Source organism: Lampetra fluviatilis, chromosome 26, assembly GCF_964198595.1.
Source record: "Lampetra fluviatilis chromosome 26, kcLamFluv1.1, whole genome shotgun sequence".
In the NCBI taxonomy this organism is placed as follows: Eukaryota; Metazoa; Chordata; class Hyperoartia; order Petromyzontiformes; family Petromyzontidae; genus Lampetra; species Lampetra fluviatilis.
Window position 1 is genome coordinate 4782186 of NC_136300.1, and position 25330 is coordinate 4807515.

At 45.5% G+C, this 25330-nt stretch overlaps 1 protein-coding gene across 1 annotated transcript in view; it reads left to right on the top strand.

The window, feature by feature from the left end:
• The window catches only part of ITFG1 (integrin alpha FG-GAP repeat containing 1), a 183083-nt gene that overhangs the window by 102465 nt on the left and 55288 nt on the right, over nucleotides 1-25330 (top strand). Inside the window, exons 12-13 of the mRNA XM_078868563.1 lie at nucleotides 10534-10627; nucleotides 25172-25215. Of these exons, the coding sequence (XP_078724689.1) occupies nucleotides 10534-10627; nucleotides 25172-25215 (138 nt within the window). The remainder of the gene's footprint in view (nucleotides 1-10533; nucleotides 10628-25171; nucleotides 25216-25330) is intronic.

The window sequence follows — 25330 nt, forward strand, 5'->3', positions numbered from 1 at the left end:
TAAAACATAATAAAATAATTCTCACGACGTTTTGGCCACAACGCAAGCAGCCGACAGACCTGTTCTTCACCTGAAGACGGCTGCTTGCGTTGTGGCCGAAACGTCGTGAGAATTATTTTATTATGTTTTATTAATATTATTTTATTATTTCTATTCTACGTGACTTTACCGAAAGAACCAAGAATATGCTTATTCCTACTCGCGCAATGTAGATTTGTTCACTCAATCGCATTATATCCAATTCGCATCCGCGTTTAAAAAAAATGTCTTCCCTAATACATTCATCGCGTTATATCCAATTCACGTTATGAAAACAAGGCACGTTATAGCAGAACTGACTGTATAGACCTGTTGGGGTGCATTCTGTTAGCGAGCACCTATTAAGGCACACGATGAGGTGGAGCTCACTACCCCTGGTCACCAATGCCGATGTTTACACACTGTACCAAAGGACTCACTTGAGGCCGAGTCAACCTAGCGGATGACCAGGACTGGTTAGCTACATCCGTGGGCGGGAATCGAACGCGGCCATTGCTAGGTTCGTCAAGGAGGAAGGGCGCTGGCAAACAGCGGCAACGGCGCTCCCCGCTGCCCGCGAGATAGTGGCACCATTTTACCGTTTAATGCGTCTGATTGGGTTTGGGAGGAGCAAGGTCAAGGTGTGGATGGTGTTGGTCACTCTCGTCCGCGACCTTCATCAGAAAGAAGCCGACGGCGGTCAGTCTCGTGCAGCCCGCTCGCTTCCCATCGAAATGAAAACCCTTTCGGTAAATAGAACGACTGCCCCGTTTTGGAAATGGAGGCAGAAAAAGAAAAAAAATCACCACATTGGGAATGGATTGTAGATAGAATTACTCCCACAAGCCCCCCCCCCTCCCCCCCCCCATGAATACTAAGCAGAGGAGCTTGTTCCCAACCGTGCATTCCCCCTGAAGTCTGCTGGAATTAAATTAAAAGTCGTGTCACGCTAGCAACATGTGGTTTTCTTCCGAGACGGTGGCAGGGGCTGTTTCGGGTCTGTCAAATGATTGTATGCGCCCCCTGGGCTTTCTGTAAAGCTGCCAAACAAATAGCACTTACTTAAATTAGCATGTGATGTTAATATGGCCCACGCCTATATGTTTTTTTTCGTGTGACAGAGCTGTGTGGTGGAAAGGTGTGCCAGCTTATGCTGGTAATTTTAATAAAAAAAATATTTTATTCATGTAAATGGAATGGGCAACACATTTCAAACCTCCGTAATGGGACAGTAATAGTATTGCACTTGCTCGCAGTTACAATAGCATTGAACTATTACGCTCACGAGACACGCATTGTGGTTTGAATGTCGAAAAAAGGCTTTGTACCATAATAAATTACATTAGCGTCCCTTTTTACAAGTATTTTGCTATTCGATCATCTGGAATGACTAACAATGCTTTGATTAAACGTTCGCTCAAAAAACACACGGGGATGGATTCGGACAGATGTCTTTTGTCAACCTCCCTTGCCCCCGGTCTCCCACCTCAGTGCTGATGACTAAGAACCATCGGGAAATAGCTCATGGAGACCACAGATCTCTCATGCAAAGGGAGATCTCGATGCCTTGTTTACTTGCACGTCGGCCTGCCAAACGGCTTCGGCGGTTCGACGGGTTCGCATCATCTCAATGTTCTACTTCTGCCCAACGCTTTCAGGAAATGATACCAAAAAAAACATGGTCGGCGCGCTGCGCTATGAACCCGCAAAAACCCGAGTTTGATTCTTGAGCGAGGTCTGAACCAGTCCTCGAAGTCCCCGAGTCGCACCGACCAGCGTGGTGAAATATGGTAAAGCTGACTCCCCCCTCCCACCCCCTTGATTAAAATGAATGGCTGAGGGAGGTCTGCATGACTGATGTTGATGATTTTAATGTATGCAAGGGAGAAGAGGAACACAGTTTTATTTAACTAATGAAATTAAGTTGGGATTCCTGGCACATGTCCACTTTGCCCAGGAATGGAATCGGCTGCGGTGTGTCTGGCTTCAGTAATTTGACTGCTCTGTGCTGCTCTTAGCTACGCCACAACAGCATCTGGTTTGTTTAATCTCACTGACAGCATTTGGGGAAGAAAAGAAGAGTGCATGTGGCAAGTGTGCGTCTCTTCTCCGTTAATGTGTTTTTTTGTGCGTGTGATCCGTGTACGTATTTGTTCTATAAAATACACAAACTTAATGTATTTAAATCTACCGCTATCATTATTATGATTGTGTTTGTATTATGGCAGAGTAAATGTTTAGCATCGGTCAGCCTATGCACGGTTATGTCTTACGTGCTTCCTCATTCATCTGTGTTATTTGTGTGCTTCCTTCGGATCTTGTTTACACGTCCGTGCGTGTGCGCGTACAAACAGAGATGATCCCAGTGACCCAAGTTTGATTCCAGCCAGTGTTGTTATCGTAACCTGTCCCGAGTCTCTCCCCCACCCCATGACCTACCTTAAATACAGCCTCTGGTTTGACTGCTGCGTAGGGTTTCACATTTGTGCTGTAATGTGGTTTCGGGCTGTACCACGTGTTCTTCCGCACGATGTCCAACATTTCGCTCCACGTCCTTTGTAGCTCCTTCCTGAACCACGGGTGAGAGAAGTCGTAAATCGTTGCCGAACAACAAGCGGTACAACCTGAACACAATTTCGATTTAAAGCTTTCGTGACTGCAGGGATTCATCTTCTTGGTTCTTTCGGTAACGTCACGTAGAATATAATAAATAAAATAATTCTCACGACGTTTCTGTCGACAGACCTGTTCTTCACCTGAGGACGGCTGCTTGCGTTGTGGCCGAAACGTCGTGATAATTATTTTATTATGTTTTATTTTTATTATTTTATTACTTCCATTCTACGTGACTTTACCTAAAGAACCAAGAAGATGAATCCCTGCAGTCACGAAAGCTTTAAATCGAAATTTAAGACTGGAGAGACTTCACTTGTCCGTGTCACCACCTCCCTCATTGGCTATGCCTGCCTCATTAGGGGGCTTGCTAACGATACTTGCACTGGTATTCTATGAGGCTATATGGGATATTAGTTTTCCTTCATGTTTGTGCATTCCTAATAGGCTCGCAAGTTGCCACGGATGTATTTTCACCTTGTGCGTGCACAGGCGGAGCCGGTAGGGGTGGGGTGGCACGTGCCCCCCCCAATGATCTGATCGAAATTAGAGATTTCGATCGGATCATTGGGGTTTATTAGTAATAAATCGGCATTTTGTGACCCCCATTGCCACTGTGTAGCATATTATTACGTGCCAGGGACTCTATGAGATGATAGGACAATAATCTGAGTCCATTATTGGCAATAAGTAACGGCAAAACGGTTATAAGTGACTCACAGAATTGTGCGCAGTTGCGTATACAATCCACGACTTCCCTGAAGGCATATCTTCAGCGAGCGCGATGCCGATCACACAACGCGGTTCGAATTCGACCCTCGATCGATGGCTGCGCTATCGCCGCACACACGTCGAATAAAAAGCAAGGGACAAGTCCTTACTTACTAACAACTATCATCTTCTTGGTTCTTTCGGTAAAGTCAAGTAGAAGGGAAATAATAAAATAATAAAAATAAAACATAATAAAATAATGTTTTTTTTTTTTTCTACGTGACTTTACCGAAAGAACCAAGAAGATGAATCCCTGCAGTCACAAAAGCTTTAAATTGAAACTATAATTTTTCATTGCTGGAGGGGTTGCCCCCCTACCTGAAATTCCTGACTCCGCCATTGTGTGCGCGTACATCCGCCCCCTCCGCATGCATCTGCCAGCTGGTTTTATCTCGAACTGTTCCCGCTCGAGACGCAAATTGCACTCGATGCAATGTGACAGTGGCCTTCCACACAACTCGCAAAGCCTTTGCGCGTGCAGCTTTTAGACTCTCTCCCCGCAAGCATCGATCGGCGGCGATCCATTATCCTCTCTTGCGTTATGCCCGGCACGCCAACGGCTGATCATATCGTCCCAATTGCTGCCGATATCGTGAGTTGAGACGCTGCGTTTGAGAGCGTCGTGTTCCATGGCACGTTGTGTGAGACACTGGTTGGTGGAGTGCTGTGGTCTTTCAGCTTCAGCTTGATGATGTGCTTTACAATTCGATATTGGGAACAAAGCATGTATTATCTATCCCTGTAAACTGGTTGTACCCAACTTTTGATTATTTCCTGTAGGGGTGAAATCATTGACATGGCACTGCCTTCCTTAACTATTTATAGTGCTGGACAATGTCTGAAGCCGTGTTTAAAAATAAACACCGATTCCCTTAAAAATAACTAAGTCCATAAATAAACGTGCTCTCAGTTCCACCATGCAAGGTACGTCAGATGTACCTGCAACGTTATCCTGTCGCATTGTATCGGTTTCCTGTATAAGGCAATGTTTATATTTTGTTTTATTATCACAGTTGCTGTGCCCAGGCTCAAAAGCTCAAGAGGCTAAACACTAATGACGAACTCGGTGTGTTGTCTTTTAATACCACCGCGTTAATTCTTTATTTTTACATTGGTGGTTTCAGGCAGCTAATCTCCCTCATCAGATACTGAGCCAGCTCATTCAACATCCTGGGTTCAGCGAACAGAGAGGGTTGTGACTGAGCCTAGCATAGTCGTATGGCTCGTGAAGGATTGGAACATTATCCAAGCCTTACTCGAATGGCCCAAGAACATTTTTTGAGCTGTCAACCCTCCTTGCTGGTGGTTGTGGCCAATGCAGATAAAAGACAAAACATTTCACCAGAGACACAGAGAAAGGTTCCGCCTCCTACACAGCTACAGAACTCTCTCGTACGCAGGTGCAAGTGTCAGTTGGTCGGTGTTGTCCCTGTAGCGTCTCATGCTGGGGCTTTGCTCTGTCAGCATGTGTCTCTCTCTTCTGCTCCTGAGGAAGCTATCGGGTGATGGAATAGGGCTACTCGGTGTATGCGATTGTAGCACACTGTTGGAAATAAGAAAATAACTTAGCTAAAGCAAAAAAAATGTGCGCGTGGCGCACTCACATACGCAAACACTCGCACACACACGCACGACAGATGCGGCCGTGCAGGCTCTTGCGCAGCGCACACGTGGAGTGGTGTGACGCACACGTGCTGTGCGGCACAAATGCGGTGCGATGCACGTGTGGGTGTTGTGACGCACACGTGGGGCGATGCGACGCACACGTGGGGCGATGCGACGCACGCGTGGGGCGAGGTAGAGGTGGCGAATGACACGACGGGGGCTCTGGGATAATGTCGACTGCTGTGCCACTGTCACAGCAGGACCCGTCTGCTCAAGGAGCCGTGTTCCCATGGAAACGGGGGACCGCTGTTGCCGCGGAGGAGTGAGGCGCGGACACATTTTCCGCTCGCGCAGCCCTTTCACACTCGGTGAAAATTTCCACGTGCCGAAGTTTTTTTTTGCGGCGCACGAGCCGCTATGCGCGCCACACCTGCGCGGGCGCTCGCCTGCCTCGCACGTGATTTCTGCCCCGAACATCTCGGCATCTTCGCGCGTGCAGGCGCCCGTTCGATTTTCGTTCTGGCGAGCGGCGACAGCTTTTGGCGCAAGCGGTTGCTGTGAATCGGGGTTCGTTGAGCGCAGGCCGCGACAACGGGCAGAATGGGTCCGGCGTACACAGTGCCGCCGTCGATGAGCACGGATGGCTACCGTGCGGTGCGAATTAAGTTCAGCATACGTCGTCGTCGTCAGCAGCTCCAGCAACAGCATTGCATTCAGTGCCATTGCCATCATGATCGTTAACAGCAGTCCAGAGATCAGGATTAAAAGCATTCCCAATGTCAATGGCTGGACACTAGTTGACAAGGTTAAGGCAAAAAAACAACAACAACAACAGGGGTTACATAAAATAGGCGTTTATTGCAGCGACTGAAAATTGCCTATCATGGGGAATGCTGTATATCAACGTGATTGGCCACTTATTCGAGGATTGTGTGTAATTTATTCCATTAGCCATGCGTTCGCCGCGGTCGAGGAGCCTCGGCGGTTGGCAAAGTGTACATGGCGACGGCACAAACCGTGTGCAGAGTCTGAATTTAAAACCCCTGTGCCGCGTGGCAGACAAGTGATCGATGCAATGCACCTGGGCAGTTAAGAAAACAAAAGTTAAAGGCTTTCCCTTCATACGGAGAGATCGCATGGTCGTTTTTTTTTTGCAAGCGTAAGCCTTTTTTGGTGTCATCGTATCTCGATGTCAAGTGCCCTCACTCAAAAAAGCAATCAGGGGCATTCCGGGACAGACTAAAGGCCAAAAAGAAATCTCCGCGGAGACATTGAATGTCTGGAAATAATGACTCTGTGGCAACCAAAAAAAATACTCAACGAAGAACCCGCCAAATATCCGTGGCAGAACGTACCATGTAGCTCGGCGGGGATTATTGCGGATAAATAAAAAGGGCCTCGTTAGAAATCAATTGAAATTTAGACCGGAAGTCGGCGCCATTCGTTGCGGCTAGAAAACGAGAGTGCCACGCACGATGCTGCCGAGTAAGTCTCATGGCAGAGCTGATGAGATTCCCAACAAAGGGGAGACCCATTGACGGTTAACCACCAAGGCCAGCTCGGAATTAGACTCGGGCACAGATCAATTGATGGATGTTTGGGAAAATTGGATGGAAATTTGCCTCGTGCGAGAACTATCTCTGGGCCGGCGACCTCCCGCAGATCGTTGCGGGGTTTTAAGCAGCAGGGCAGACACCGGGCAGTGTTAAATCTCCAAGAAATAAATGACCAACATGAATTTTGTGTGGGCCCCCATGCCCCCCGCCCCTGCCCCTGACCCCGAGGGACAGAGCTGACTGAATTCACGTGTGGCAATTGAAGTGTATTACTGAGATATCACCTGAAAGGAAATGTTAAACATAGACGACGCCAGTTTAACACATAGGCTTTCGCGACCAATATTATTCATAATCAACGTTTTTGGGTTTAGATCGCGTTATTTATAAATGTGTCGTAACCCTCCACCACCCGACACGGCCAATCAGTAAAAAAGTGTCACGTTGACAAAAGACAAATTAGTTCACTGCTTTAGCCCACGGGTGTGTTGAAGCGCGAAACCACAACATTTACAATTTGAGTACGACGTTTCGCTGGTAATTGCATCCACTTTTTTACTGATTGGCCGTGTCGGGTGGTGGAGGGTTACGACACATTTATAAATAACGCGATCTAAACCCAAAAACGTTGATTATGAACAGACGACGCCGCATTGTGTGCGTTACCTGGTTTAAAGCCGTACTTTTAACGTCTCTGGTTGTTACATTGGCATGCTTGACACGGCGGTGCTGATGATATTATAATCAAAAACCCTTATTTAAGAGCGGGCGAGAGCTCGCGCGGATGTTATATTGGACGTCGACGCTATATTGGAAATGTTATTATTGATTAAAACTCTGTGCGGCCGGCTCTGTCTAGAATTTACATCACGGCGAGGTACTGAGCGCGTGAGCACATTCCAAAAATCAGGGCGGTACGTCAAATGTTTTTTTTGCTTTCGTCGCCAAGCTGGGACATTAACGCCTACTGCCACCTAATTAGGTCCTGTATCACACACAAGCACGCACACACAAGAACAGACAAAGATTCCTTGTATAGCCTGTGACAGACTGTTGGGGCAAGTGCTGTTAGCGAGCACCTATATAGGCCGGCACAGCACACGATGATGTAAATATCATCACTGTGGCTCCATTGATGATGATGCTTACACAATGCACTACCGTAAGTACTTTGTTCATGGCTAAGCTGACATAGGGGAGGCCCAGAGCAGGTTCAGATATTCGTCACTGATTTTTTCCAGGAATTCCGTGGCCAGACATCGAACTCAGGTTTGCGGATTTGTAGCGCAGTACAATAACCACTGCACCGCGGCTCCACAAACATGCACGCTACATGCACATTAACTCACGCGCACATAGACATGTAAACAACCGCTCAGATATAGAGCATCACGTGAACACGTGAACGCATGCGAGCAAACATCTATTGGCAGATGTACACAAGCGCGAGCATCTATTCCATCGTGATGCACGTGGGATGGATTGGTCACACATGCATTCTGCATGGTGCAGAAAATAAACATGTGTTTCACCTGCAATCTGTCATGGGAAACTGTAGATGTTTTTATATATTTTTTTCCCTTACTTTAGTCAGTGAAGAGTAATTTTTATCTTCTCGTGCATAAATTATTAAGAGCAAAAAACACCGGGTTTTTTTCTTTGTATAATGCGATTGTGAGAGTCAAAGGACACCCCGCCCTCCTTGAATATTTTTTCGATTTATAATAGCAGTCATATATATATCTAATAGGAGCCCGCTACAGTAGACGCAATGCATGAAAGGGGTTTAAAAGTTGAAACGAACGTCCAGGCAGGCAGGTAGGTAATCCAGACGGTGTACGCAGATCCCTTTCGGAGCATTCAAGGTTTTTTTTCAGCCGGGTACCCTGAGTGTCTTCCTCAAGCTTTTAAGCCTGCGAGAACGGTCCATGAAAACGTAATAAACGAGTGAGATGCATCCACATGAACGAACACTAGTGAACTAAGCATTCACAGAAATGTTTAACGCTAATTAAAGGTAATTGTTTACAAAAACAACAAGCAGATTAACATCCATCTGTTTCCTTGCTTACGCGTTCCCAGCAAGGTCCAATGCTCGTCGTGTGCTCACGGTGTTTAATAATAAAAATGCTCGTAAGGTTGTATGTTATTAATTTAACTTCTTAAATCCTATTCTTGGTTCTTTCGGTAAAGTCGCGTCGAAGGGAAATGATCAAATAATACAAATAAAACAATAAAATTCTCACGACGTTTCTTAAATCCTGCAACGTTATTGTGGCTGCGGGAGGGACTTGCACGAGCTGTCTGCCATCGCTCTCCTACTTGCACGCCTCCGCGACACAGACCGGTGGAAAACATTGGCCGAAGAGTGAGGAAGCTCCATCACGCTCGCACGCGCGAGGCGTCGCCGACGCGAACGGGACACGTCTACATTATTCTAATCCGCCCACTGACCCAGGTCGCTGGCAGCATTTGCAAGACCTCTAATCTTGCCCTATTTGCGGGCTCGAATTCCTTTTTATTTACTGCCGCTTGGTGCGCCTGTCACTGGAACTCCATCACCATTGCGACCGGTGCAGTTCCGCCCGCTTAGCTTCACCGTTGAGGCTTTTCCACCTAATCTTGAGCAGGTCCACCGTGCAAATCGGTTGCCCGGTAGAGAGCGCGCGGGTGGTGGGAGGGGTGAAGCGGGGGAGCGGGGGAGGTGAATGAAATGTCTCCGGGTTTGCTGTCGCTGTGTGTTGCGTAGCGCATCGCCCACCACTCGTGGGGCTTCCTCGACTCGGGCTTGCGAGAATTCCATCGCGTGTGGTGGCAAATGCCCGCACACACACACACGCGCACGAGCGCTCGCGGGCATTCGCCGGTTCGTGCAGGCGCGTACGGCGACGCATGTCCCTCCAGCACAAATCCACCCCAATTAATTAGCTGTCTACACCCAATGCAGTGTTGGTGTGTGGTTAACCTGCAATTCCCTGTCGTACTATATTATATATAAGTTTTGCTGGCTGGAGGGCGGGAGGGACGGCCGTAAGAATGGACGGTGATGTCCTAAGGACGTGTGTGTTGTTGGTCGATGTTTAAAAAAAAAATCACAAGCGGTAATGCATTGTGAAGCTCATGTATTTTTTTTACTTTAAAGAGCAATATAGCGTATCCCCATCCCTAAGCAGTTTGCATTTTTTATTTTTACCCAGTGACCTATTTGCTATGTCGATGTTCAGATATCTGATCTTGTCACATGTCAGCCTATACCTCAGTCCAGGAGCAAGTCTGATATACCACGTCATACCGAACAATTATGTGTAGCAGCACAAACATATGCACGTGAACACACACAAACACACAGGCACAAACATCAATGCAGGGCCGTGCTTGTGTATACATTTTTGCATGTGCCCACTTGCATGCATTCTTCGTGCAAACACCAGTATACAAAGCACACACACAGGCACACGTGTTCATACTGCATGAGACAAAGATCCTCTGTACAGCCTTTTGGAGACTTTTAGGGCAAGTTAGTTGTTAGCGAGCACCTATGAAGACCAACACGGCACACTAGGGGGTGTGTGGCCTGTCTTAGTCTCCCCAGTGATGATTTGTTTACACACTGCAGCCAGGTGCTCATTTGAGGCTGAGATGACCTTGGGGAGGTTCAGATTTTCGTCACCAATATTAGGCCGTAAGCAGGAATCGAATGCAGGTTGTCACATTTCTTGCGTTGTGCGCTCACCACTACGCCACCATCCCAAACATGCGCACACCCACACACACGCGTGGAAATTGTGTCTACCGTGAGGGTAACCAGATGCCTTCTTGCAATTGAAAAAATAAAGATTTGTTTCGTGACTTGGATGTGCATGAGTTGGGGGTGTGAGCAAAGTGAAGCCCGTGCCTGTGTTATGTGTCCTTTGCAGGACTGGGCGCGGCAGTGAATTTGTGTTGATATTCGTGGCTTGTGTTGTTGCAGGGCATCTTGGACGTGCTGGTGATGGGAGGGGACCTGTCTCTCTATGCGCTGCACAATTCTTTTGAATCTGATGCATATTTCGTGAAAGTCATCGGTGAGTCAAATTTCGTTGTTGTTGCTTTTCTACGTCCTTCATTGCCTCTCTCTGTCCCTCTGACTCTCTGTCGCCCTGTCTGCCAGTCTGAATGTGCTCCTCTCCCGTCTCTCTTTCTGTGTGTTCCTCATTCATTGCCCGTGTGTCTCTTTATTCCTACGTATTCCAAGTGGTCGCTTGCTTGAGGCTCTCTTTCTTGCTGACATGCGCGCACATGCACACACACATGCACACGCACACAGCCAGAGGATGGTCAAATGAGTGGGCTGAATGGAAGGCAGTGACGTTAATGGCAGAGCCGGATGGCTCATTAACAGTAACAATCGCGATGGGTTGGCATGGTGACCCAAAAAACAAGGAGTGGAGATTTTGCTTGCGTGCTGCGGCTGTGGGTGGCTGTGGGCGGCTATGCCATTTGCGGCGATTGTTCGTAGGCGCCACGGTCGCGAGATGTGACCTACCTCGCCTGGTATACAGGAGGTCATGGGTTCGATCCCGACCCTGACGCCTGCTGCTGTATATTTGAAGCTTGCGTTATCTTGCTCTCTCGCAATGGTCGCGTGGATTTTTCTCCTGGTCCTCTGGTTTTTCCCTCCACATTTAGAATCACGGTCACGTGTTTAGACAATTTGGCTGCTATACATTTGCACACGATGGTAAGCCACTTCGTTGAGCTGTCATTTGTGGCCAGGTTTTTCTCTGAATAAGAGCGACATAGCTCAGTGCGCAGTACCAGGTAAAACATTTTTTTAAATCGTTTAAATATAAAGGGACCATGGTAATGGGATTCAAAGAAACTCAACTCAGTTGACCTGGCCACACATCATCGTAGATCATTCAAGTGGCTTCTCATACGTGGGAATTTATAGTAGCAGCCAAACACTGTAATCTAAACGCATGTTTCCAAACGTGTAGGGGAAAAACGGGAGGAACTCGAGGAAAGATCCACGCAACCACCACGGGGAGAGAGATCAGTCAAACTCCAAATATACAGGCATCATCAGGGTCGGGATCGAACCCACGACCTCCTCCTACGTATCAGCCTAGGGAGGCAACATCTCGCCTCAGCGGCGCCCTAGAGGCGGGCACGGAGTGAAGCTGGCAGCACAGGCGAGGTGCCAATGGCCGAAGGGTTTTGCGACTCCTGTGTTGCCGCCTCTGGAACCCGCCTCCCCTCTCACCAACTTCCACCCCTCCCTGCCCCGCAACCCCTCCGCCCCGCACCTCCCCTTTCATCCCCCACGTGGGTTGAAGTCTCTCGTTAGTACAACCCCAGAATAAATGATCCTGTGGGACTTGTTAAAAGCCACTCGGCGGTTGCGCGACTTCTTTGTACGGCGCAGCAACAAACACTGGGCAGCATCTGCGAACTTATAATGATCAAAATCGTGTGAAAAATCTGACGGGTTTTTTTCCATTCCCCCCGTTGCTTTGTAACAATTAAATCGTCATCTTTACATACGTCCGCTTCGCGTTTGGTTACAGCGAGTCGGAGAGAACAAACACACTTACTGGCTTGTTTCGGCAGTAAATGAATGCATTATTTCATTATTTATGTGCATATATCTACCATATATATGCCATATATAGTATTACACGTATGCAAAAAGACATTAATTGAAACGTGTAAATGTATTGGGAGTAATTAGGATTTTTACAGGTTCATTACAAACGTGATATACGTTACCGTAGAGTTCGCTGTGTATTTTGGGTTCCAAGTCGGTTGCTCAGCAGTGAAGCCGATTCATAATTGGTTTAAATGTGTACTTAACCCACAGTCACCCAACTCGGCCAACTAGTAATGTTCGTCACGTAAACAAAACGTCACAGTTAATTACTGCTTCAGCCCATCAGTGTGTTGGAGAGTAAATCCACAACATTTACAATTGGAGTACCGTGATGTTTCACTAGTTATTAAATCCAGCATCATCGGGCGATTTAGCCAGAATTGTGAAGAGATCTTGCTGCTTCTGCTCTTAAATAGGACGCAAGATGACGTCATCACTGAGCCAAACAACTCGCAGCGAGGCCGAACTCACCGTGGCTTTTCGTTCTTGCGAAAAATGCCCAAAATAAGCGAAGGGCTCTGCCCTCACTCCGTTTCCAGTCAAATTAGTCCCACGCTCCTTTCCACTTTGATTCCGGTCCCGATGCTCCACCGTCATCGTTGGGGGAACTGCCCGGGTTTTGATTAAAACAAAAAACCTATTGGCTCGATGGTGACTTAACTGCTACAGAGCTGATCATGTGATTTAAAAAAGGCTCGTTTGCTTAGAGCTATGACGCATTCACCTCCAAACTCAAAACTCTCATCGCCCGTAGAGTACCGACCAATGTAAGTACGTATTTATGTTGAAATTATATTGCACTGTACGTAGCCAACCTTGCTAATCAGAAGTGTGGGGGAAGGACAATAAACTAAACACAAAACGCAGTTCTAAAGAAATACGTTTTTAATCGAAATAAAAAATTGCATAGCTCCATTGGCTTCCTAATATCAAAGCAAGAGCGTTCCAGACGGCCGCTGAAGCGCATCTGACCATCTTTGTTCGATGGCTAGCCAAAAGCCGCTGCGAGGATAACCGGAGTGTGTGTGTGTGTCAGTGTCATGGTTCTATGTTTGAGCTCGAATCGCCCCCACAGTCTCTCTTGCAGTCCAGCTGAGAGGGCACCGAGGCTTCTTGCACAGAAATGAATGCCGCTGTGCGTTGCAACTCGTTCGGTTTCAAAGCCAAGCCTGGCGCTCTTCAAGGAGGAGTTTTGTGGCGCATTCTAATTTTGCAGACACATCGTCGTGCCCGGTGTCACTACACAACGCCGTTTCCAGCCGAGGGGGACACACCACGTGCCTCGCCAGTGTCCCCATGCGGCTTTTGATTTTGTGAAGATCTTAGTAATTTTATAATTATAATTTACAGCCCTTTGCCAATCCACTGCTGGATGAAAGCCAAAATGTGCTAACTACCCCCCCCCCCCCCAAAAAAAAATTTGTACAATTGTATGAGCCAAAATGTTTATATTCTACTCCGATTTTCTATTATTAGCTAAAAAAAACATACAATGCAACTGGTATTGGCGAAACATCCCAATGTTTAAAAAAAAATCTGCTGCAATTACTCAATTGGGATTACGCTTAGCAACATCGCCCCCTACTGAAAAAACTTGTCAGGTCTTTAAAACAATTGGTGACACTCAGCGAGGCTTTCGCTGCTAAAGCCGCATCATAATAATATAATTTGTTTGTATCTACATTGTAATGCTTTCTGCATTACACTGAGGATTATGGAAAGGAAGACGGATTTGTTGCCAGAAGACCTTGCGTCCGGATCATGTCCACATCATTCCTAGAAACAGAAAAAAATGGGGTTTCCTTTGCCCGCGGCAGGGAATCCGACTCGGGTTGCAAAGATCAGAGGACACACGGTGCGCGCTGACCACTGCGCAGCACTGCCGCTTCGCGTTTATGACGGAGAAAGAAAACAATATAACGGTGCCGACGAGACCAGTAAAGGTTCCGGCTGCAGGCTGCTGCTCGTGGACTCATGCCTGCGCATGGATGCTCAGAGCGCGCACAGTCCGCTTGGCTTGCGCGCCGAGGGCTGCTTGATTGAGCCCTCCTCTTCACCGCTTGCTCACTGACGGTAATGATCCCTTGGCACTCGCTCGCTGGAGTAGGCAATTGTGTGTCTGTCACGGCCAAATTAAGCCCCGGTTACAAAGACTGGCCTACCTCGGCAGCAGCCGGGAGATGCGCGGTGCAACCCAGCCTTGCGCCGCGGACACGGGGTGCAGGCCCCTGTAATGATTTTCCGATTAAACATTCATTCGCACAGCTATCAGAATCATGCCAGTCACTGCCAGGCAGCAGTTTAGCCGAGGTTGGAGCACATTATTTGTGGGCTTTGTGACCTGGCTTTGAGAACCCGGCTTTGTGTACACAGGTGATCATTTAAATGGAGAAACTGTTTGGGAAAATTATTCTGCTTTGAGGCAAAGTAAATCAGTGGTTACATGTAGGGTTTAGAATTGTGTGCTCTTCCGCAATAATTGTCGACTCTACTCTTGCTTACACATCTTTCACATCCAGCTTTGCGTATAGACCTTTGTTGATAGTGTGCCCTCAAAATTCCAAGGCAGGCGTAGGATTTTAACCATCAAACTCGTACAAATAGCAGGAACTTACAAGTAGTAGGTTTTTACCCTTTAAACTGGTACAAAACTGACACCTTTATACAAGGCATCATGTTTGCAATAACCGCAACACAAGCAGTCAAAATGCAAACAAAAAGAAACAACTCTGATAATGGTAATGATATGCACTGTCTTTGGAGTTGATTGGTCCACACCCGAGACAGCTTTCCTTAGAGCCTAGTCTCCATTGGTGTTGGACCAGATGACACCAAAAGGCGTACAACTCAAAAACAGCGCACTATAAGAGTATTGAGAGCTCGGGGTAAGCATTTACACTATGAGACCTCCTTTACCAGTGGCAAAATATAGTAGTAGGTTTTTACCCTTTTGACGTCATCTGGTCCAACTCCAATGGAGACTAGGCTCTAAGGAAAGCTGTCTCGGGTGTGGACCAATCAACTTCAAGGACAGTGCATATCATTACCATTATCAGAGTTGTTTCTTTTTGTTTGAAATTTGACTGCTTGTGTTGCGGTTATTGCAAACATGATGCCTTGTATAAAGGGGTGAGTTTTGTATCAGTTTAAAGGGTAAAAACCTACTACTATATTTTGCCACTGGTAAAGGAGGTCTCATAGAGGAACTTACAAGTTTGGTGGTATTTTGCACTTAAAAAAATATATATATATATCTCAAAGTAATGTTGCTGATGTATCCAAGTTTCTTCTTTTGCCGAGTGGGCGCTGTGCAAGCAGTGCTGCTGATGAATACTAATGTTTGCAATTAACGTGCAAGGGGCATGTACCTTGCAAAACGTGAGGTGCGGTGTGTTTGAGTTAAATTCCAATTTCACGCCAACCTGTCCACATTTAAAATGTTGCGCCCCAATAATAATAACAGATTAGTTTATTAGACTGCCAAGCAATATACCTTCCAGTATTTAAATGCAGGCAATTACACACATTGTATCACTAATTAGTCAATTATGTGTCAAAACATTCTCTTGTAAATGTCACTTTTTTTACGGTTGAACATTGGGCCTGCCAGATGGCTGATTTGGGTGAGCTAAGTTCCACTAATGGCTGCATTTGTCAAATGTTCACCGTGCACATGTAAACAGTGATAATTATATATATAATGAATTAAACAAAGGCAACTCTCACTAAAATTTAAACAAACACCCGTAGCACTAAATACCAACCACGCAATCAAGCAGTGCCACTTCCCATGCCTGGTTCCATGCGACAAACTCATCATGCGTTACCGTGGAGGACTGTGGGTAAAATGCAAATATAAGCACAATTCCGTTCTATAGCTGCACATACAAACAAAAATATGTTTCAGACCATCAGCATATCGGTATTCAAGATCAATAGAGTTACTTGATAATATTGCTTTGGAAAACCAATTGGCTGTTGGACCCAAACTTATTTATTTTTGTACATGGGGACAAAATGGAATTCTGCTCATATTTGTATAGATAGATTGCAGGCGCAAGATTATCAACTAAATACAGTGCTGAGAATCTTACTTTTTTACAAATGTCACGCATAATTTTGCATGCCGTGCATGTGCGCTAATAAGTGAGCATGTGGCTGTACGCGAGTATTCGCGCAATGCGTGCGTGTGTGCGCGCGTGCCCTTGTGTATGCGCGCTCGCGTTCATTGCGCACATATCTCTGTGCAGTTGAAGCCCATAATAAATTATAGAACCCAATAATGGGCTGCCTAGCCGGTTCGCTTCATTTGTATACCCCTAGCTGCATTCCCAAGTTATCTCCCTTCGAGTGTACACGTATATGGTTATGTACACGTAGAGACCTGTGTCATTCCACTGCTGGATGAGGGGCCTCCCCACGCTGTGCAGGACGTGTGGGTTATTTAAGCGTAGAAGCAACCACGTCTGACCATGTCCGTCCAGTGCTCGGTGAGCTGCATTGACTTCTGGTTGTTGAACGAATACATTGTAAGGTCGCACTCATCACACACAAAGGGCTTGCCACAAATTAACCACAAAACCTCGCTGATGTCGTCAAGGTGCACAAACCATCACGCGAACTCCGGTCATCCTCGCAGCGACTTTTGGCTTAACATTGAACAAAGATTTTTAATTTTCGATTTAAAGCTTTCGTGACTGCAGGGATTCATCTTCTTGGTTCTTTCGGTAAAGTCACGTAGAATGGAAATAATAAAATAATAAAAATAAAACATCACATTATAATAATATTATGGATCATGTCTTCCCGACAGACCTGTTCTTCACCTGAGGACGGCTGCTTGCGTTGTGGCCGAAACGTCGTGAGAATTATTGTATTATGTTTTATTTTTATGATTTTATTATTTCCATTCTACGTGACTTTACCGAAAGAACCAAGCAGATTGAACAAAGATGTGGTCACCGCATCGCGCGCTTTCAGATGCGCTTCTGCGGCCGTCTGGAACGCCACTGGAGCTATGCACTTCTAAATCCAGATTGAAAACTCATTTCTTTAGAGCTGCTTTTTGTGTTTAATTTGTATTGTCTTTGCCCCTCACCTGCCATTAGGGAGGTTGGCTACGTATGGTGCATAAGAAGTTCAACATGTATACAAATCGCCGTGTTGGTCAGCGCGGATTAGTGAAGGCGGAGAGCATAAGCTGTTAGCGTGCAGAAGTACAGCACCACAATCGATTTTGTCGCAATTTCCTCTCTAGGCCTTGCTGCCTCGAACGTGACATCCCTACAAGGTCTTCGAGATCTGATGAGATAGGGCTAATTTTGAGTGGTTTGTTCATAAGCTGTACGGTTGTGTCTACATTTATCATACAAGTTAAACCGTACGTGATTCTTACTGGGTGAAATCAATCTACCGGTGTTTTGGTGAACGGTGATGCCCTAGGTGTTCTGAATGCATCAATAGCCAATTAAAAAAACGCGAAGCAAAATATCGAATATTGAGTAAGGAATTAAAAAAAAAATCATTGCCCCTGGAATGTTCTTGTGTCAGTCAGAAGTCCATCGGCAACCTTACCGTCACATTTACCAGCACATGAGACAAATAATACCATGCTCTATTATGCAACCTCTACAATTTTTTAATAGTTTCTGTGAAACGTGAAATTATATTTTTTTCCAAACTTCATACTACATCATGAAAATGCGTTTTTTTATTTTTACATTCGAGGAAGCTGTGGAGCATAGTGATGTTCACGTGACAAACCTTACTAGTTGACTGTGTCGGACGGTGGCGGGTTTAACGACACATTTATATCTACGCGATCTAACCCAAAAAAAAAACTTGTATTATGGATCACATTGGTCGCAAAAGCATACTACGTGTTAAAATGTACATTTCAATATGTGGTGGCACTTAAATCGGTGAGAATGATAAACTAAGGGTTTAACAGAAATAACGCGATAATTACGCCCCACGGTGGGGGTCGTAATCAGATTATGCCAAGAATATTGACCGCAAAACCTGAATACCTTGTGTGACTTTTGATACGAAGAAATCAATTACACTCAAACAGAGCAGAGCGTTATAAACACTCATGCCGTAAATCCATTGTCGCTGTTGGCAATTATTGTTATCATTGGATGAGACCGCTCTTCCTTTGCTAATATGTTCAATCGGGTATATAACAGAATGATGCCGCCATTGTGTAATGGTTAGCACAATCCAGAGGTCACTGGGTCAGTTTTACTAAACCCTCATCATCCTTCACCTCTGTGCACCCAGCAGTAACAAATGGGTTACACCACGGTCAGTTGATCGGCAGGTGACGTGTCATGGAGTAAAGTGTGATTGCTGCCACCTCTTCCAGGGTGACTCACCATTACAGGATACAAGAGTAGGCCAAATACCCTCCAGAGAGGCTCCCTACATGCCCCTTTTAGTGGAGGCCCGTTTTTGGCCACCATGAGCAAGCAATGGCAGTGCTACGCCTTTACATTTGTCACTTCTTCCGTTGTACCGCCGTGTTTTTCGTTAGGTCGTCTGTCTGGTATTTTACGCACTGGTTAATCTTTTTGTCAAGAGACCGAAGTAAAAAGTGTCCTTGTCCATAAAGCGCCGAGAATAAATGGTAGAAATGTGACATTTCAGCGCCCTTGGGATAACTTCTGTGGCAATTGACTTGATGTGCAGTTTCCTCATTTCACAATGGGCTCCCAAGTTTGCAACCGCAATGCAGTAATTGCCCTTTGCTATTCAACAACATTGTTATAGCGTCATTATTAACACCACGGCACCAAACGACATCGCATTTGCAAATTGCAACCTTCATGTGGAGGTTATGAAAGGATGAGATTACCGTAAAGGAAAATAGCAGACTATGCCACCAAGGAGAGTTGTCCAAAGGTCAATCGTCACATGGATATTTTATGCAGGACTCATTTCTTGATGAGCTTCAAATCCATACTCTTTGGTTCTTTCGGTAAAGTCACGTAGGTATAAAATAAAATTACATCACGACGTTTCGGGCGCAACACAAGCGTCCGTCATCAGGTGGGACAACCACAGCAAGAAACAACTGCTCAACCACAAACAATCACGTCACCAAAGAGTATGGATCCCTGCAGTCACGAAAACTTCAAATCTAGATTGAGCTTCAAATTAGTGGCATGTTTGTTTACAACATCACTTCATGTAAATTACCTTTGCTGTTCAACGAGATTATAATTAAAGTCTTGTCATCTGCGGCGTAAAAAAAAACAAAAGTCATGTTCACAAATGGAAAACTTAACATAATCCTTCTTCTAGATTTGAAGCTTTCATGACTGCAAGGATTCATACTCTTTTGTTTTTTCGGTAAAGTCACGTAGGTAAAACAATTAATAAAATAAAATAAATGAAAACAACTACATTAAATCACGACGTTTCGGAGGCAACACAAGCCTCCCTCATCAGGTGTAAAAAGGCACAGCTACAGTTATTTTGCTCTATCTTTTTTACACCTGATGAAGGAAGCTTGTGCTGCCTCCGAAACGTCGTGATTTAATTTAGTTGTTTTCATTTATTTTATTTTATTGATTGTTTTACCTACGTGACATTACCGAAAAAAACTGAGTATTAACATAATCCTGCCCAAGCGTATTTACCCAAACAGTCATACGTAAGTCTTAATATTTTCTGTCTCTGAGTGTAATCCCAAGCCTGAATCTGTCCATTCGACTTGGCTCACTTTTGAACATCACTCCGTCCTCGGCGTCATTGTCCATGTTTCTGACCTGTTAAGTAACGAGTTCTAATTCGCCATCGGATTGAACTGCACGGTTAAAATGTTGGCAACACATTCCTCATATACCTGCAGTTTATTTGTGTTACTGAAAATCTTGGGGAACCTTCAACAGCACAGTTTTAGTAATATTATTACCAGAGGTGTGGACTCGAGTCATGTGACTTGGACTCGAGTCAGACTCGAGTCATGAATTTGATGACTTGCGACTCGACTTGGACTTGCATAACAATGACTTTGTCCCACCTATGAGATGTGGACTCGAGTCATGTGACTTGGACTCGAGTCAGACTCGAGTCATGAATTTGATGACTTGCGACTCGACTTGGACTTGCATAACAATGACTTTGTCCCACCTCTGATTATTACTCTTATGCCTGTTGACCCAAGACAGCATCCCTGAGTTTCATGACAGCCCTGCCAAGTTTAAACAGAAGCATTTACAACGAGCACAGCCAAGATGTTGGCAAAACACCTGGGACTCTCAAATTTCAAAATAATGTGTGTCGCCAACGCCGCCGAGAGGATTGAGACTCACGATAACATTTTCATTCTATCATGTGCACGTGGTCTTACTGACATAGCTCAAACTGCTGTCTAATCACGCGTATATATTTATTAACTGATGATACCTTTGAGAATAGGTTTTCCCCTTTTTTCTGGCAACAAAACAGGTGTTAAGATGTTAAAACAGCAAACTGAAACCTTTTGAGACTAGGCTCAAAAGAAAGCTGTCTCTGGTGTGGACTAATCAGTTTCAAAGACAATGCAGATATTATCAGAGTACGTTTTTTGTTTGCATTCTCACCACAAGTATTGTGGTTAACGCAGACATGATTCCTTGTAAAAGGTTTCAGTTTTGGTGTCTTAACATCTTAACACCTGTTTTGTTGCCAGACAAAAGTGGAAAACCTAGTCTCATATTTTGGCACTGGCAAAGGAGGTCCCATGATGATGATACCTCTTCTTCTTGGTTCTTTCGGTAAAGTCACATAGAATGGAAATAATAAAATAATAATAAAAAACCCAATAAAATAATTATTTTATTATGCTTTGTTTTAAATAATACAAGAATAAAAAGAAAGCATTGCAAAATAATTATTTAATTATGCTTTATTTTTATTATTTTATTATTTCCATTCTATGTGACTTTACTGAAAGAACCAAGAAGATGAATCCCTGCAGTCACGAAAGCTTTAAATCGATGATACCTCTGTTGGAAAATGTCCGTGGTGTAACAGTTCGCACCCTGGACTTGCAATCAAGGGGTTCGCCGGTTCGATCCTCCCAGGGCCGAATTTGAAATCAATGGGAAAGTTTCTTAAATCACCCCACCTCGGTCTACCCAGCGGTATCGCCGGGTCGCGTGTGGTGTGGTTGTAAAGTGTGGGTACTCGCACATCTAGAAGCCATTCTACTAGCAGTGACGTGGTCGCGCTGTTGCAGTGCTCCACCTTTGAACCTTTGCGCCTTTATGGAACGCCCCGTTTATGTGTTTCTCCACCTCCCTGAATTCTGCAGTGTCTAAGGTGGCCTGCAGCTCTGAGTTCGGCTGTCCGATCAAATGAGAATATTCCGGCACCTCTGAGTGACTGCTCCCAGTCTTCCCCGCCCATTTTCTTCTGCCCTCACCTTACATCCACCCCCGCACTCCTTGTGATCTTGCATCAGAAGTGTCCGCGTTTTTTTTATATATATAGAACAACATTTAAACAATGCTCTCTATACTCCAAACAACATTAAAAGAATGAGTGCAACTATTAAGGAGGCGCTGAGCATGGCCGATGAATAATTTATCAAACCTAGTGCCAAGGAGTTGCGTACGTTTTTAATTACTTAGACTCTAGCGGGAGAGGAACAGAGAGAATATGAAATTAAAAGGCTTTAATGGTTTGATCACTCTTTGTATGGCTTTCATTGGAAATATCTGATTCAAGAACCGTATTGTGAATTCTCGATCTGGCCTCTTGTTAGATGCTATTTTTTTTCGGGTGACATTTTCAGGTTTTTTATTCTCTCTGTGTGTGTGTTGCGGTTCGAGTAGGGAGTAAGGCACGGGCTGAGTTGTGAGTGAGTTAGGACACGTGTTTCATGGGGACATATTACATTGAACAAGACTGATTTTTTTTTACTTTACATCCATCTCGAATATTGAGGCACGTATTTTGTTGCAGCATTATGGTAAATTCGCGAATTTGATGGTCAGAAGTTTAAAAAAAATTGTTGTGTAAAAAAAACATTCGTTGAGGATATTTATGCTAGGTGTTCAAATGCACAGTTGCTTGTGCATGCTTGTGAATGTACACACACACGTGTGTGTGCAAATTAAATCTGTCACGATTAAATTAGCTCAAGTGTAGGATAACACTTTGATCCGCAGACACATGTTGGCTTCCCTTGTTTTACAAAGCAAGCGAAAATGCTTAGAGATTATGAATTATCCTGCTTTGCTGCAGAAAGAAAATACCGCTGTCAAAAAAATGATTCCTATCAAAAGGCCAACATCAAGACTGAATAAAAATGGCACAAAGGATTTTTTTTTTCCTTTCAGAAATTTTTTGTCGCTTTTCAGTTTTTCTTTTTTTTAAACCATTTTCAACATTCGCAAGAATCGATAAGAGACGGGGCAGAGTGGAATATTTCCGACGTGTTATCCCCGCGTCGCTTCTCTCGCCGCGGTCGGCCAACGTGCACTCGGCTCGCCGTGAGACTGCTGAGTCACGTGCCTGCCTGCCTCGATGTCACCCACGCTTCTCTCCCACTGCCACCTGAGCATCACTTTGTGCTGCACCTGCAAGGCACTTAGAGGTCACGAGGGGAATAATTAGCTCTTCGACGCAGATTTATGTTTACCGTGTGAACTGACATTCCTCAGAGGCTGCACGGCACAACCGCAATTATTTCCCCTACACAGCAGGGGAAATATTTGTACAAAACCAGGGCTGTTTTGTGCTGATATTTTACAATGTTCACGTTCTGTGGTGACGAGCCCAATAGCTAAAATGTAGTGCTCTTTCCATGAGCATTGGGCTACTGAATAGCTTTTGTTTAATGAAAAACAAAGGCCCTTAGAGTCCTGACTGCCGAGGAGACCTGGAAGGTCAGAGCTAGTTTAGCATTGTCCTATTGAGGTGAATGTTGCTACTGCTGTAAAGTATATGTTCAGAATGGCTTTAGACCAAAGGATTTTAAAAATATTGATTTTTTTAGTCCTGGAGAGATAGACCACCTCCTGTCTGTTCATTATTCATTCACTAAAATATATTGCCAGATGATTGTTTTCAATCATTGCAACCTCGATTATAAGAGTTGCGCATTTATAAATGCACCTACTTGCATTGTAGGAACTTGGACTCTTGACAAAGCCATGGAATAAACGCTGACCAGTAAGCAAAGATGCGTGGAGAGGTGCATGCTGGGAGTTAAATTGAGAGACGCAAAATAGGAACACGCGGATTAAAATACAAAAGCGAAATCGGGGGACATCATGTGGACTGTTGGGCAAAAGCAAGCGGGCTTGTGTGGGTAGACCTCAAGAAAGGATGACGGCCGTTGGATGGAGGCTTTTGATGGAATGGCAGCCGGAAGCGAGGGAACACACCAGACAGTATGGCCTCCACGGGGGGAGTGGAGCGATGAGTTAAGCTCACGCGCAAGCAACGAGGTGGGCTTGCGACATCACGGGACCACGAGGGATCGGTGGTGACTTGGAGAGGCTTTAACCCAGCGGTCGATTCGTCGTGGTCGACGGCGGTGGTGGTGATGGTCATCTTGATCCTTCACCAAAGCTCTTCGTGACAAATTCCTGAAGGCCTTGTTTCATTTAAGACCCAGTCCAACCTTCAGTAGAACGTGATTATACGCGTCATCAATTTTTGGTGGCCTGTGGTGTCACCTTAAAGTAATCTTGATCCAAGATTGGTCACTCGGGGAGTGTCATTACTGTCACACCCGAGCGGGTTCGTCTGGATAGCGCCGGTCTATTATAGAGCTATGATTTTTTATAGTATATGATGCTTATATATATTATACCTCTTTGGGTTCCTGATGAACGGTGTTGAGGGGGTGGGGGTGACCAGTCGTCGTCGGCAGTCCAGAAACATCCTTTGTTGTACTCTACTTCTTTGCTTTCACATTCACACCTTCACCAAGCTGCACGACTGACCAGCGTGGTCAAGCGTGGTTAAGGTCAAACCACCCTCCCTGTGACCTGCGCACAGGCATGGGGAGACCCTCATCCAGCAGTGGATTGACCACAGGGCAAAGCCTTCTCCAGTGTACAACTGTCACTGCATATTCCTGCAGAACTCAAAATAACTCGGACGCCAATAACCAACGTAAAATAGTTGATTTATTCGTATTACCAATCGCCAGGCTCAGACTGACAAACTCTGTGCGCTTAACAGACCCTTGGCGTTGCATGCGTAGTAGATTATTGTGTTATTTTACGCCGTGCTTTTGAGAACGTTCGAGCTAAAGTCCTTTGCCGAAGGGGTGCGATCCCTCCAAGGTACACGGTCAGGTTAGATTTGTGTCGGAGAGAGGCGAGCTTTTGGATCTGTAGAAAGGGTGGAGCGGGTGTTACGCAACGCTTCACACTGTCGCCTGAACGTGGTCAGCTTATCCCAGAACAACAGGGCATCGTTAGTTCAAGGGACGCAAACGGCGCGTCCATTTGTTGTTCGCTTGCTTTGCCGCCGTTGCGCCGTCTGTATCATTTCTTTGTTCGTGATGCTCGTCGGGCTGCATTGGCTCGCGGCGACTTTTGGCTAACCATCGAACAAAAGACCGCCACTGCATCGCGCGCTTTCAGATGCGCTTCCGCGGCCGTCTGGAACGCTCTTCCGTCCGATATTAGGAAGCCGCTGGAGCCGTGCACTTTTAAATCTAGATTGAAAGCTATTTTATTGAGAACTGCTTTTTGTGTTTTCTTTTGTTGTCCTTCCCCCGCACGGATAGCACGGGTGGCTACGTACGGCGTGAAAGCGGTTCATCGTGCATACAAACGTAAACGCTCTCGCAAGTCTTGCTTGAAAAACGTAGGGTATTATCTCTATGAGATGTCACTTTGGTGAAGGCTGGGAATTTAAAAAAAAATCTAATTGCTGCTGCTATTATCAATGCCATGTGTAAAGCCGCTCTCATAAATGTGACTTTTTAATGCCCTAATCATCATCTTTTCATTTTCCTTTCCAGTGCTCAGCGGACTGTGCTTTTCTTCCTGCCCAACGCACACCCAGGTGAGTGTGGTGGCGCTTCTTGTGCCTGCTGGTTGTGTGGTCGCTCGTGCAATGGTGGTTTCGAGAGCACTGCAGGATGGGTGCAGTGGAGCACGATTGCGCTCCGCTCTGAGAA